Source organism: Mauremys reevesii, linkage group 1 (genome assembly GCF_016161935.1).
Source record: "Mauremys reevesii isolate NIE-2019 linkage group 1, ASM1616193v1, whole genome shotgun sequence".
Lineage (NCBI taxonomy): Eukaryota > Metazoa > Chordata > Testudines > Geoemydidae > Mauremys > Mauremys reevesii.
In genome coordinates this window covers 357,160,116-357,173,517 of record NC_052623.1, presented here as the reverse complement: position 1 = coordinate 357,173,517, position 13,402 = coordinate 357,160,116, and the positions used below count along the sequence as shown (strand labels likewise).

The window sequence follows — 13,402 nt, the reverse complement described above, 5'->3', positions numbered from 1 at the left end:
TCAGACCCTCACTGGTTCCTGTGACCCTCGCAGGACCAATTCTCTGTAATTTCCCTCAGAAGAGCCAAGTGGGACCATAGGAGCCTCTGTGGTCAGAGCTGGTTTTGGGGGCTCATTCAATTTTGGAGGGATTTTTTTATTGGAAAATGAAGGGGCTCCCTTGGTGTAAATCAGCTCAGTTGCTTCACCTTCAAAGAAGCTGAGGACCTTAAAATCAAAGCAAAACACTTCTGCCCTCTTCCTTGGATATGGAACCCACTCGTGGGGATATTTTTTACATGTGAAACAACATTCTGGTTCAGGCAGGAATGTTTTCTGCAACATGCCCTTTGGCTGGTCAGACTTTATGTCAAATCTCATCCCACAGCCATCTCCTCCTTCACCGAGAATGTGTCATTTTAATCTCTCCTGGGTTTCCTAGTGGGTTCAGTCAGCTGCATTGTCTTACAAGACTTCAGTTTCATGGCTGCTTATGGATGGAGAGATGGTTTCTAGTAGAGTAGAGGTTCCAAGACTTAACTCAAAATCTTTCTGTAAAAGAGCACTGCTTCCTTTCCCTCTCCGCCATCCCTCCCCTTGACCCATGAGCAAATCTGCTCTAGGAAGCCCTTTGAAATAGCACTGGTGACCCAAGTGGAGGTCCAATGTTAGGTCACATTTTACTCACCATAGGTAAGATTCAGCCCTGGGCAGACGGCCATCACAAAGTCCACTTAAGTCCCTGCTAAGACCAAGTTTGAAAGTTTAAGATGGGACTAACATTGTTCATAGGCATTGTACTGTCCTCCTGCCAAAGGGTGAAGTTCAGTCTTAAAGTCTTGACAGGAAACATACTGGAGGCAATGGATGATTCCCATTGATTTAAAAGGGAATTGGATCTCAAATGCTCAGAAGGAAGGTGGTTAGAATGGAGAGAAATGGTTCCCTGCTTCCTAGCATGTTTAGAATGAACTGCCTCATGCCCCTGAACTATGGCCAGCATGCATTGAAAGGACCCAAATGGATTCCTTATGACACCCACTTGTTCTACTGATGCTGCTTAGAATCACCTTGACAGTCATTCTCATTGCAGAACCTATAAAGTCAGTAAAATGACACAAGAAATGCAGTTGGCTCATACAATTTTAAGATGAAAGAAAGATGAAGAGTCCAACGTGCATGTCACGCCCTCTGAGGCTGAGATTAGTCCAATAATCACCAACGCTGAGGAAAACAGCTCCATGCAAAGAAGGATTTAGCAAGGCAATCAAGATTGTTTGGTAACTAATTAGGACCTCCTCCACAAACAGCATCGCAGATTCTCCAGGCAGTCCTAGGAACTGTATAAAAGTGTTCTCGACTCAGCACTCTTCTAAACACTTCCTCAGACTTCATTTCCTTGGTGAACTGGGTAAGTCCAATTCCACTCAAGATCTCTTTCTAACCCCAGAGATTTCACAGTAGGGCCTTTTTTTCATTTACGGTAGAATCTTGCGTGTACTCCCTGTGATTTTTATTTATTTATTAATTATATTTATATATATATATATATATATAATATCTATATTATATGTATATGTATTATTATTTATTAATTGTACAATTATTTTTATTTTATTTATTTATTTTTGTCTATTGTGTGTCATTATTCAGTTGTAGGCGCTGCTGGATTTATGATTTGAAGCTAAAGGAGAGCTTTTAAGAACAACATATGCAATTGGGAAACATATTTCCTATTAACTGGAAAAAGAATTGAGGCTTTTAAACTATAGAAAGTCCCTTAGTAACTTTTCACTTAGGTGGATTAGAAAGAAACTTTTCCAGGTTAGTCCAGAAAGAGCCAGTTCAGTGCTCATCTATTTTATTCTGAAGCAGCTGTTACTCCTCACTATTGGAAACACGAGAATGGATGAAGCTGACAAGTGATGTGCTCCAGTCGAGCAATTCCTATGTTCTCCTGAGCAGAAATACCCATTGAAGGTGCTTCTCCTCAGATGGTGTAATTTCACGTCGCTCCATGGAAGTCAGTGGACCTGAAACCATTTTTCCCCAGCTGAGGAGTTTGTCTTTAGTGATTTGTTAGGAGAAAAGTAAAGTTTCTGTTTATTCATCAGCAAGTTTTGGTGACTCCCAAGGTTTGGGAAACCAAAGAGTCACAGTGTGGTAGCAGACTCAACTGGTTTGCACGCAGAGGTTAAATCCTCAAACGAAAGGAAGTGATTACCATGATTCCAGACATGTTCTCTTTAAGAAATGTCTAAAATGGTCCCAGAATCACAGGTGTCCATCATGCAAATAGTTACATTTATTCTAGTCGGTGTTTTTCAGACAAAGTCATTGAGAGGGGATCAAAGTGGCCAGTTGGGAGGGAAATTTACTGCGAGTGGACAAGAGGCGTAGAAAGGGAAATAGGAACAAATAAATGGCCACACACAAAGAGACTAAGTCTGCTTCTCCTCTCTGTCTTAGTCCCTATGCAGAGCTCACTACAATTGTAACCGAGCTCTGAAGCCTTTCTTCCACCAGCACTTCTACCTTCTCTTTAATCTAGTCCCTGTTGTGTGTTGCAGGTTTACCTCCACCCCAGAAAGATGACTTTCTCCAGCCTGTACTATCCAGAATGCGGGGTGGCCCGACCCAGTCCAGTCACTGGCAGCGCCAACGAGCCGTGCGTTAGGCAGTGCCCTGACTCCGAAGTGGTGATCAGACCCTCACCGGTTGTTGTGACCCTCCCCGGACCAATTCTCAGCAATTTCCCTCAGCAGAGCGAAGTGGCAGCCGTAGGAGCACCTGTGGTCGGAGCCGGTTTCGGAGGCTCATTCGGTTTGGGAGGATTGTATGGCTATGGAGGCCATTACGGAGGATTGTATGGTTTAGGGAGATTAGGTGGTTACGGGGGCCTTTACGGTTATGGGGGATTATTGGGCTATGGGGGACACTGCGGTTACCCAGGTCTTTACGGTTACAGGGGATTATTGGGCCATGGGGGATACTGTGGTTACCCGGGCCTTTATGGTTATGGGGGATTATGTGGTTCCGGGGTATCTTGCCATAGGTACCTCAGTGGAAGCTTTGGGCCATGTTAAACCTGCCAGGAATATTCATGGAAGAAGGAAGAACCAGGAAATGAACAGCAAGATACAGATTCACCCCTGATCTTTTGGGCATGGCTTTCAGAAGTGCTGGGCAAACAGGGCTCCAGATGAACTCAGTGGGAGCTGTGTGTGCTCAGCACCTTGGGCTGACAGCCATGCTGCATTTCTAATGTTATGCTTTGTGATTCTTTCTGTCAAGGCTTTCCCAACCATGTGTTGATTCTCTTTTTCTCTTGTGGACTCATTCTGAATTACACGCAGGCTGTTTACACTGACCCTGCAGTTCTCCTGAAACACTGGAAATACATTCTTTCTGCTCTGTAGTATTTCTTCCTGTAACTGTGTACTGCCAATTTCATTTGCATTAAAAATTCTGCTGCATCATAATATCAGTGTTCTGGTTCTCTTTGTTTCTTTGTCTTTTTTTAAACATTGCACCGGACAAAATTCCTCACTGTGGAGGCAGCAGCACCAGGAACTTTTCAAGTTGCACCTTCCAAAGCCCTGGTGTGATAGGATAATCCAGCCCTTATATTGGTTGATAGCATTCTGCAGGCCCTGAGTACCCAGGTGGAATTCCTCCTTGCATTATGTGGTTTAGCAAATAGTCTTTTCCTGTAAAGACTAGCCAGAATTTCATTTTAAGTATGTACATTTTAATTTGGTTTCAAAAAGCCGAATCACATGGTTCGCAGTAAGTGTCTGTGTGAGTCTTTAAGTGACCAGGTTTACGTAAGGAAAAGAAAAGTGGCCACAAAACCCATAGCCAGACAGCTAAATCTCCCCTCCCCTCCTGAGTATTGTATTGTGTCCTTAAACAGTCAGGATGGTCTGGATACATTTTTCCTTTTGAGTTGTCAAATCAGAAAACTGATTAGTGGAAAATATTCATCTTCTGGGAACTGAGAGCCACAAAAATGTTGAAGAAAAATGTAGTGGGAAATGTAACTTTTTCTCTACAGTTCCTGCACTATCAAGCCGTGGTACATCCAGGGGATTTTATACACGACTGGTAATATGGAACGTAGTGAATGCTTCCGAGTTCGGGCAAACAGCCTGTTTCCTGCTCCTGGGCCCAGCTTCTCCCTGCCGCACAGAACACAGGGCCTGGTGCAAAGCAGCTGCCCTGACTGCTGCCCTCATGGGGTCTGAGCCCAGCACCAGGGAACCTATTGGAGCAGCCCCTAAACGACCACACCCAATTCCAGAAGCTTCTGGCTGGGGAGTGCGAAATCTGCCTAGCAACAATGACCCAGACACAACTCAATCCTATCCACCCTGCCCCACCAGAGAGCTCTTAAAGAGACAGCTCCCTGTTAGGGACGTGGGTTACATTTAGTCTAGAAAAAAGAAGATTGAGAGGGGACCTGAGAACAGTCTTCACATCTGTTATGGGCTGTTATAAAGAAGATGTGGATTGATTGTTCTCCATGTCCACTGAAGTTAGGACAAGAAGAAATGGGCTTAATCTGCATCAAGGGAGGTTTAAGTTAGATATTAGGAAAAAACTAAGGGCATGGCTACACTTGCAGATGTAGAGCGCTTTGAGTTAAACCAGCCTTCGTAGAGCGCAATGGGGAAAGTGCTGTAGTCTGTCCACACTGCCAGCTGCCAGCACACTGGCGTGGCCACATTAGCAACTCTTGCAATGGCCACAGAAAGCCGTGCATTGTGGTACCTATCCCAGCTGGCAAGTGGCTGCAACGTGCTTTTCAAATTGGGATGGGGTGGGGTGCAGTGTGACTGAAAGTGTGTTGTGTGTGTGTGAGGGGAGAAAGAGCGGGTTTTTTGGGGGCTGAGAGCATGTCACATGCTGTCTTGTAAGTTCAGATAGCAGCAGACTCCCACTCCCACCACCTCTCTCTCTCACACATAGCATTCCACAGTAACGGTTGCTTTATCTCAGAGCAGACAGTGAGGGAAAACAAAAGGCAGGATTATAGGAAGGACCGTTTAAGGAGACTGAAGGGGTGAAGGCCGTCACATATCATGTAAGGAAGCTCAGCAGCAGAGGAATGGTGCAAATCGTGCATATCAATAGATTAAAACATACACTGAAAGGGAGATGGCAGTAAATTTAATCTGTTGTGCAGATGAAGAAACATTCTGTGTCCCTTTAATGGATTTGGTCTGGGAGAGTAGGGCAGAGAATCCCCTGGAAAGCCCTGAGTTCAGGGAGGGTTTAGATCCACCCCCAAAGCAGGAAACGCTGGCCCTTTCGAAGCACCACAACCAGGGATTTTCCTCGCCAGGTTTAACTGCCAAGATTGCAGACTCCAGGCAAACTTCAGGGCCCCGCCCTGCTCCTAGCAGAGCATCCCCGGCTGAAGGGGAAATGCAGAAACAAGTTCCTGAGGAGGTGCAAAGCCTGGGTGAAACGGGGGTAATCGCTGAGTCAGAAAGCCCATGGGCGTCTCCTATTGTAACGGTACCTGAACAGGACAAAGCCATGAGAGTGTGACAGACCCAGGGCACAGTCTAGACTAGTGAGTAGCTGTGTCACCCGGGCTCTAACCTGGGGTGCCCTGCACCCTGCTCTGCTTCTGTAGCCTCCAGTCCTGGGCTGCTCCCCAACAGGCTCCAGCACGTCAGCCGCTTCCAGCTTGGTGTGTGTGTGATCTGCAGCCAGGCACAGCTCAGCTCTTACCAGCCTTGTTCATACTGCAGGGTGACGCCAGCACAGACCCAGTCTTATATTTCCCACATAAATAGATGTCCTGTACTGCTCAGCCTCTCCTGGACAATACAAGCTTAATTTGCAGCAAGGGAGATTTAGGTGAGATATTAGGAAAAAACCTGCTAGCTATAAAGATTGTTGAGTATTGGAACAAGCTTCCAAGGGAGACCCTACCAGACCCCTCTCCTATGGTACGGCTACACAGGAGAAAAGGTACCAACAGCAGGAGTGTTGTAAGCAAGACACAAGAAGTAATTCTTCCATTCTACTCTGAGCAGGTTATGCCTCAGCTGGAATGCTGCATCCCATTCTGGGTGCCACATTTCAGGAAAAATGTGGAGAAATTGGAGTCCAGAGAAGACGAACAAAAATGATTAAAGGTCTAGAAAACATGACCTATGAGGGAAGATTGAAAAAAATTGGTTTGTTTATTCTGAAGAGAAGACCGAGAGGGGACATGATAACATTTTTCAAATACATAAAAGGTTGTTAGAAGGAGGAAGGAGAAAAATGGTTTCCCCTAACTTCTGAGGACAGGATTAGAATTAAAAAGCTTAAATTGCAGGTAGGAAGGTTTAGGTTGGATATTAAGATAAACTTCCTAACTGTCAATAATGAATTTCAAGACCGGAACTGCTGAAGAATGAACCTTTTGCCATTAAGCAATGAGCTTTTCACTGCCAGATTACAAGCTTCATACAGAACAAATGCCCAAATATCACCAAGCTTCCACTTTAAGCAATCTACTTAGTTCTTTTTCCATTTTTGAATTGGAAGACCTAGCAACTCTGATCCTTTCAATTCCAGTGAGAGCATTTCATGCAAGACTCCAGACCTAACAGAATTGGACATGGGCTAAATTCCAAGCATCACGCTTCTAGACGCAGCTAAGCCAACTTCTTTCCAATGAAGCCGTTGATTTTATATGTCTGGCATGAGAGGCTGCAGGCCCCTTTTTATGAAGTGTTGAGTTCTCAAAATGCCCACTGAACTAGTGGGAGCTGTTTGTAATCAACATTTTCTTATAACAGGCCACAAGCTTTCCCGAGTTGTGCTCCAACATAGGAGGTATCCAAAACTGGTAAAACAATGAGGAAGCCTTGATGATATTAAAAGATAACGAATGAAATAGCAATTAAACCAGAAGGCCCATAGTATGATGTGGTATATATTTTAATTTTAAATAAAAGGGAGTGGAAAATTGTCAAAATTAAGAATGAAGAAAGAAAGTGGAGTATCAGGACTATATTTCCATGGGTTCAGGAAGAACTGTATCTTATCCCCAGCTCCAAAGTGAAGTATTTCTCACACAGATCTCTTACTTCTTTATTGCAGCTGTAGAGTTTGACACTCAAGTCTGTCTCCCACCATTTTTAATTACTTGTTTCACCCTGGTCAGACTCAACTAAAGCTAACTGTAATAGAAGCAGAAGTTCAAAAACCTTCTCCATTATGTAGCTGGTGTTCGAAAGTTAAAAGGCAGAAAGAAATGGTCCATATTCATGGATAGGAGAGTCTCAACAACACTAAAGTATTTTCACACTGGTCTGTCCTGGGAAAGAGGCATTGAAGTCAATGTAGATGTTGGCAACATCCACCTTATGTCCACTGCTCCATTTGCACTTTACAGAGAAGTGTAAGACCCATCGTGGAGTTGAGAATCAGGCCCGTTGGTTGATAATAGAGGAAGCCCATAGCCAGGAAGGCAATAGAGGAAACCCACCAAGTGTAACAAGGGAAACATGATGAATGTTTGCAAAGGTGCTGATTAAATGCAGAAGAGTTCGGTGGACTCAACACTTCTCAAAGTCAGGCCAACACACTCAGACATGAATCTGCATCGTGCCATTCATTTCCTGCTTCATCCTTTTCCCATGGATATGCCTGCTGGGTTTAGCCTGCCCCACAGTTTCCATTAAGGTACCGATGGCCCCATCACTATTCCCCCTAACTCTGGTATTCTCCCAACACCATGTGGACCCCTGGGACCATATTATCCTCCAAAATCATATGGGCCCTAGTAATCATAGAGCCCCTCCTTACCGTATGGACCCCCATAATCGTATAACCTCCCATAACCACAGGCACCCCCGTAACCATATAATCCTCCATAACATTCTAAGCCTCTGTCACAAGTGCCCCCATTACCTCCTCCAATGTCAGCTGCTCCTGAGGATCCCATCTGCTTTGCTGATGGAAAGAACTGAGAATTGCACCTGGGAAGGTCATGACAGCTGGTGGAGGTGTAGTAATAGGATTTTATGTTTGTATTTTGTATGATTTAGAATGAAGGATAAAGAATAATAAGATAATGTAGAGTGTATTAAATTTATTAGTGTATGATTTAATCATATCCTGCCAGCCACCCATTTTGAATAGCAAAAAGGAATGGCTTAATGGCCATTTGGTAAAGATGCATCAGCCAGAATCTGTGTCTGGGGTGATTTCAAGGCGGTAACAGATGTTTTAAGGTCACCACTTTGTTGTAGGTTTAGCATTTTAAAATCAGTAAAAGAATGCCATGATTGTTTTCTTTTGCATTGCAACTTGATGTTCCTGTTCAAAATGTTCTGTGTAAATCAGTTCTGTTTTGTGTGTGAATGAGGAATGTGTGTGTTAAGAAGGCCATCACCGAACCAGGTGTTCTAGGGAGGAACTGGAGACAGACACAAGGGCGCCAGAAGGCTGCAACACACCCCCATTGAAATGTCAGAGGAGGGCAGATTGACTACTCTAAAGATGAGACAGGCCCCTATCAATGGGGACAAGATAGCTGTGATCATTACCAGCATGGGATAACTCCCTGAGGAACTTGATGAAGGACAAGATAAAAGATGAGAGGGACAATTTAAGAAAACAAGCACTTGTCGAACAACACTTGATTACAGCTTGACGATGCAAAACTTATTGGTTCCAATGAAGGAAAATCACTATATAAACAGGGGGCCTTGCCATGAAAATTTGGGTTCATCCTGCCAAGACTTCCCCAGAGAATCGTGTTGCGACCGATGGAACCCGACTCCTCCCTACCCGTGATCAACCGACCTGGCCACTAGATTGACCCAGACTCTGGACTGGTAACTATAACATCGACTGGCGGGACAGTGTGTTTGTGTCTGTGTGTGTGATTGAATAGATATGCTAATTGTATTTCCAATAAACACAGCATATTGCCTTTTCCCCTGAAAAAGATCCTGTGTGCTTCTTATACGCATAAGATTTTTGGTGGAGAATTGTGAGAAGGGGAAGACATGCACTGTGATTTTTGAACATACTGCTAAAGATTGCTAAAAGGTTATACCACACGTATAAAGTGATTGATCTTTCAGGTGTGCACACCTCCGGTCAGAGAAGTGCTGGGCAATAGGGGGAGGATTAGAGTCCTCCCTCGGACTCGTCTGTCGGGGAAAAATTGCAGAGGTGAATATACCCTTGGTCGTAGCAGGACTGAGCCCCATAGGGAAGGGCCTAGCATTCCCTGCTCCTACTCTGTCAGGCAGAATTCTTTTTAGTGGTATAAACTTTTGTGTTTTGTAAGTCCCAGCACGAGCGTGGGCCCGGAAGAGTTATAAAGGTAAAAGAGATTCATAAAGAAATATGTTCAGGCCGTATTTTCTATGTGAGACTCAACTCTGAAGGACATAGGAGTGGGGGCAAATAGTGGGAGCACCTGTGTAACAATGTTGAAAAGGAAGCACTCCAAAGAGGAAGCATTTTCAAGAGATTCCTCCTTTAAACAGATCTTGCTCTGTTAAACCAAACTCTGAGGGACATGGGAGTCTGGGCAGTGTGGTATTTTTTGTGGGTGATATTGTGGTGATTTCACAATTTTGAAAGAAACGTCTAAGGAAAGGGACCAGGAGGGGTGGGGGCTAGTTGAGGAGCCCACCCTCCTTGCTAAATTGGTAGTGGAACAAAGCCTGTTTCCATGGAAGGGATGGTTCAGCGAGGAAAGCAGGATCGGGCCCAGACAAGCAGGAAGGCAACAGATAAAAAAACTTGGAAACCAGGTTGGGAGCCCCGAGGGGCATGGTGGCAGGAGTAAGGGAAGCAGTAAGTCAGTCCAGGCCTGGGGAATTCACATCCCTGGGACAATGCTTGGAATGGTGATATCTGAGCTGGTGGAGGTGTCATTCTGGGAGAGAAGCAAGTGATGTAAGGAAAGCGAGTGAGAAATTAACTCTGCAGAGGCTGGAAGGAATTAAGCAGCTGAATGTTGTAAAAATATTAAAAAGGGAAAGTGTTATAGAAAGAGAATTCTTGGTTTCTTTGCAGCCATTGTGAAGGAAAACTGGGCCCTTTCCCAAAGGAATGCCTGCAAATAAGCCAGGCAAAGAGACAATGGGATTTAAATCATTTAACTATCAACAAATGCGCTAAAATAACATCTGGGGTTTCTATTGGAACTTAACTGCCCCCAAATGTATTCAAATGTCATCTAAAAATTAAAGCAGGGTAAGGGATGTTAAGAAAAAAGAATGTGTGTGTATAAATATATGGAGGGTTTAGGGCCTAAACCAACACTCCTGGTTTGTAAAACTCTTGTTTTGTAGGTTTAAGATGAATTGGTTTTGTTTTTAAATAATACCAATAAAATCCATTTGAATCTTTCATTCAAAGTTGCAAAACCGAGAAACACTTTTTGCCAGACACAGGTAGCTAGTGTTGTTCGGCTTTGGTTTTTAGCATTTAACCCTTAAGGTACCTTAATGCTTTATAAGTTCAATATCTTTTTAAAAGACCAAAGTCATGGCTGCAGCAGGGCAGCCCAAAGCAGGAGAATGGGAAAGGATTCTGGATTTTTTTTCCTTTTATAACAAAATAGCAGATAAGAGCTGTAGTAAAAGAAATAATAATAATAATAATAATAATAATAATAATAATAATTAATAAAAAAGACAGTGCCCCAGACTGAGCTTTAAGGTGGTTCTGTGTAATCAAATGTCACTTTCATAAGGGTACATAAAAGCTCTGGTGGAAGGTGACTGTGTCTCCTTTAAGACAGTCTCTGAGCTGCTGATGGCTTTTGATCCAAAAGCGAGCCAGAAAGCGTCTGTGTTGATGTAAGTTACCTAATTGATAAAGGAAGAAAAGAACTGCCCATAAATGGCAGCACAAAGGAGTTAAACCAAAGAATAAGAGAGGGACAGGTTAACCCTAATTAGAGAATTATATATATATATATATATATATATACATACCCAAAAAAGTATATATACTTTTTTGTGTATGTGCTGAAATCTGTAGACAGGTACAAAAGTGGTCTGCTTATATGCATGACACCCCTACCTTTTCATTCACCAAAACCTGAACAATATAATTACATTAAAATGCCCATGCAAAAACTTCAAGAGACCGTTGAACACACTGGCCTCAAAAACAAATTGTCTAAATTGTCTAAATGAAAAAAAAACATGGTACAACAAAATACTTTTAATACTTTTAATAGGTTTGATGTTAATATTAAACATTGAGATCAACTTAATGTTAATAAGTAGCCCTGTAACAATGTACAGTGAGTATGATTTTTGGAAAAATAAAAAACCTTTAAGGTCAGAGGGTAATGATGCTTCTCAGCTATTACATGTGAATAAATTTAAAGCTTAACGCAGCAGGAAAAAAAATTACAAACTTGGTCTGGTGTGTAAAAAGGGGAAACTGAGGCACAAACTCAAACACTAACGGAAAAGGTTTTGGTACTAATTCAGGAAACGGAGTTCAAAGTAGCCGTAGACAAGGCTCAGTTGTGCTCCCTCAGGTTACATACCTGGGCATAGTTGTTGAAGAAGGGAGACAGGTAGATCAGAGGATGGTCAGGACAGTGGTAGAAATGCCAGCCCCTACCAACGCCCACTCTTTAAGAGCACTGCTAGGAGGATTCAATTTTCTTAGACCGCACATTTATAAATATGCTATAATAACTTACCCATTGTGGAAACTGCTAAAGAAAAAGACAAAATGGGTAAAAGAGCAGGACTCCGCTTTAACCCTGCTAAAACTGAAGGCTCTCACAGTCCCACCCCTGCATTTCCCTGATGAATCACAGCCTTTTCTTATTCATTTGGCAGCTAATACCATGGCCTTGGCAGCCATGCTATTACAAAATAATGAAGAGGGAAAACTAGTGCCGGTAGCATATGAATCCAGGAAATTACAAGGAGCAGAAATAAATTTTGATCCCTGTGAATGTGAGTGTCTAGCAGCTGTCTGGGCAATAGTCTTTTCAGCCTCTTACAGGAACAGCCCCGATTACTATCCAAAACACTCACACTCCTCTCAAATACATTTTAGCAAGGCGATTGATGGGAGATAAAATCTCCAAAACCCAAATGGCTCAATGGACGCTTACTTTAGTTAACAGAGGGGTGACCACAGAAACAGTGTCCAAGCCGGACATGCTAACACATGGCCTAATTGAAAAAGGGAACCGAAGCGAATGTCCAGAGGTCACTCTGGAGCAAAGAATTGCCTTGGTAGAGTATTGCCTGGAAGTATTAGATCCCGGGGTCCAAGAAAAGCACGTCTGGTTTACTGACGAGAGTGCAATGGTAGTAAAAGGGAAAAGATGTGTAAAATACGCTGCCATTAACTTGGAAGAGGATGTCATTCATGGACATTTAGACCATGGATCGGCTCAGCATGCCGAGTTCCACACAATTTATCAGGTTTAAAGGCAATATGAAAATTCCCCACGGCCCGTGTATAGTTATGCTGACAGTGATTTTTGTGTGAACGGGATACAGTTTTGGATACATGATTGGTATAGGAACAGATGGAAAGCAGCAGATGGAAAGGACATTGCATATTCAGAGGAATGGAAATGCATTTACCAGTGGGTAACAAAGAATCTTAAACAGTTAAAGATGCGACATGTAAAGGCACACAGGAAAGGAATGGGTATGGAGACCACCTGAAATAATGGGGTAGATACAATAGCCCGACAGCATGACATAGCAGTTGTAACCAGAAGTCAGAAAAAGAACGTCTGTGCTGACACATCTGAGCCAGCAGATGGCACTAGAGACTGCCCTAACCGAGTTCCAGGAAAAATAGAAAGACAGGCGTTACTTAGGGTATGTCTACACTTGCAGTTTTTGCACAGTAAGTTTCACTAGTGATAAGGGACCGGTGAAAGTAAAGTGCTGGCTTGTGTACTCCCTCAATTCCTCAGGCGTCAGAGAGTGTTCACATTAGCAACACTTCCATCACCGATGAGAGCAGCACTGTAGGGCAGCTATGCCACAGTGCAGCTCTCCCGATAGGCCTTGAAAGCAAGGCCTTCTGGGTCCCTGCTCAGTGCCCTGTGATGCACTGCTTCATGTCCCAGCAGCCCCATTACTTCCTTGTTTCTTTCGCGGCATTTTTTAAAACCCCCTGCCGTCTGGCTGCTTTCCCCGCCACATCTAGACGCAGGAATGGATCCTGCACTGCTGTCCACTACTCTGATAGCTGTCACTAGCACATCACGCTCGGCAGTGCAGCTGTTCTTAAATGTGCAGTCAGAGATGCCTGATGAGCTGCCTGAAATTGAAATAAGCAACATTCAGTTCCTTATGGCATTGACTGAGGAGCCGAGCACTATGGAACAGTGTTTTTGGGCTAGGGAAATTAGCTCAGAGTGGTGGGATCATTATGCATGTCTGGGATGACG

At 43.6% G+C, this 13,402-nt stretch overlaps 1 protein-coding gene across 1 annotated transcript; it reads left to right on the top strand.

Moving 5' to 3' along the window:
* The first annotated feature begins 1,274 nt into the window (after positions 1–1,274).
* On the top strand, positions 1,275–3,068 carry LOC120389349 (claw keratin-like). The gene is made up of 2 exons (XM_039511863.1): positions 1,275–1,390; positions 2,550–3,068. The coding sequence occupies exon 2, from the start codon at positions 2,571–2,573 to the stop codon at positions 3,063–3,065; it is 495 nt and encodes a 164-aa protein (XP_039367797.1). The 5' UTR covers positions 1,275–1,390; positions 2,550–2,570; the 3' UTR covers positions 3,066–3,068.
* The last annotated feature ends 10,334 nt before the right edge of the window (positions 3,069–13,402 follow it).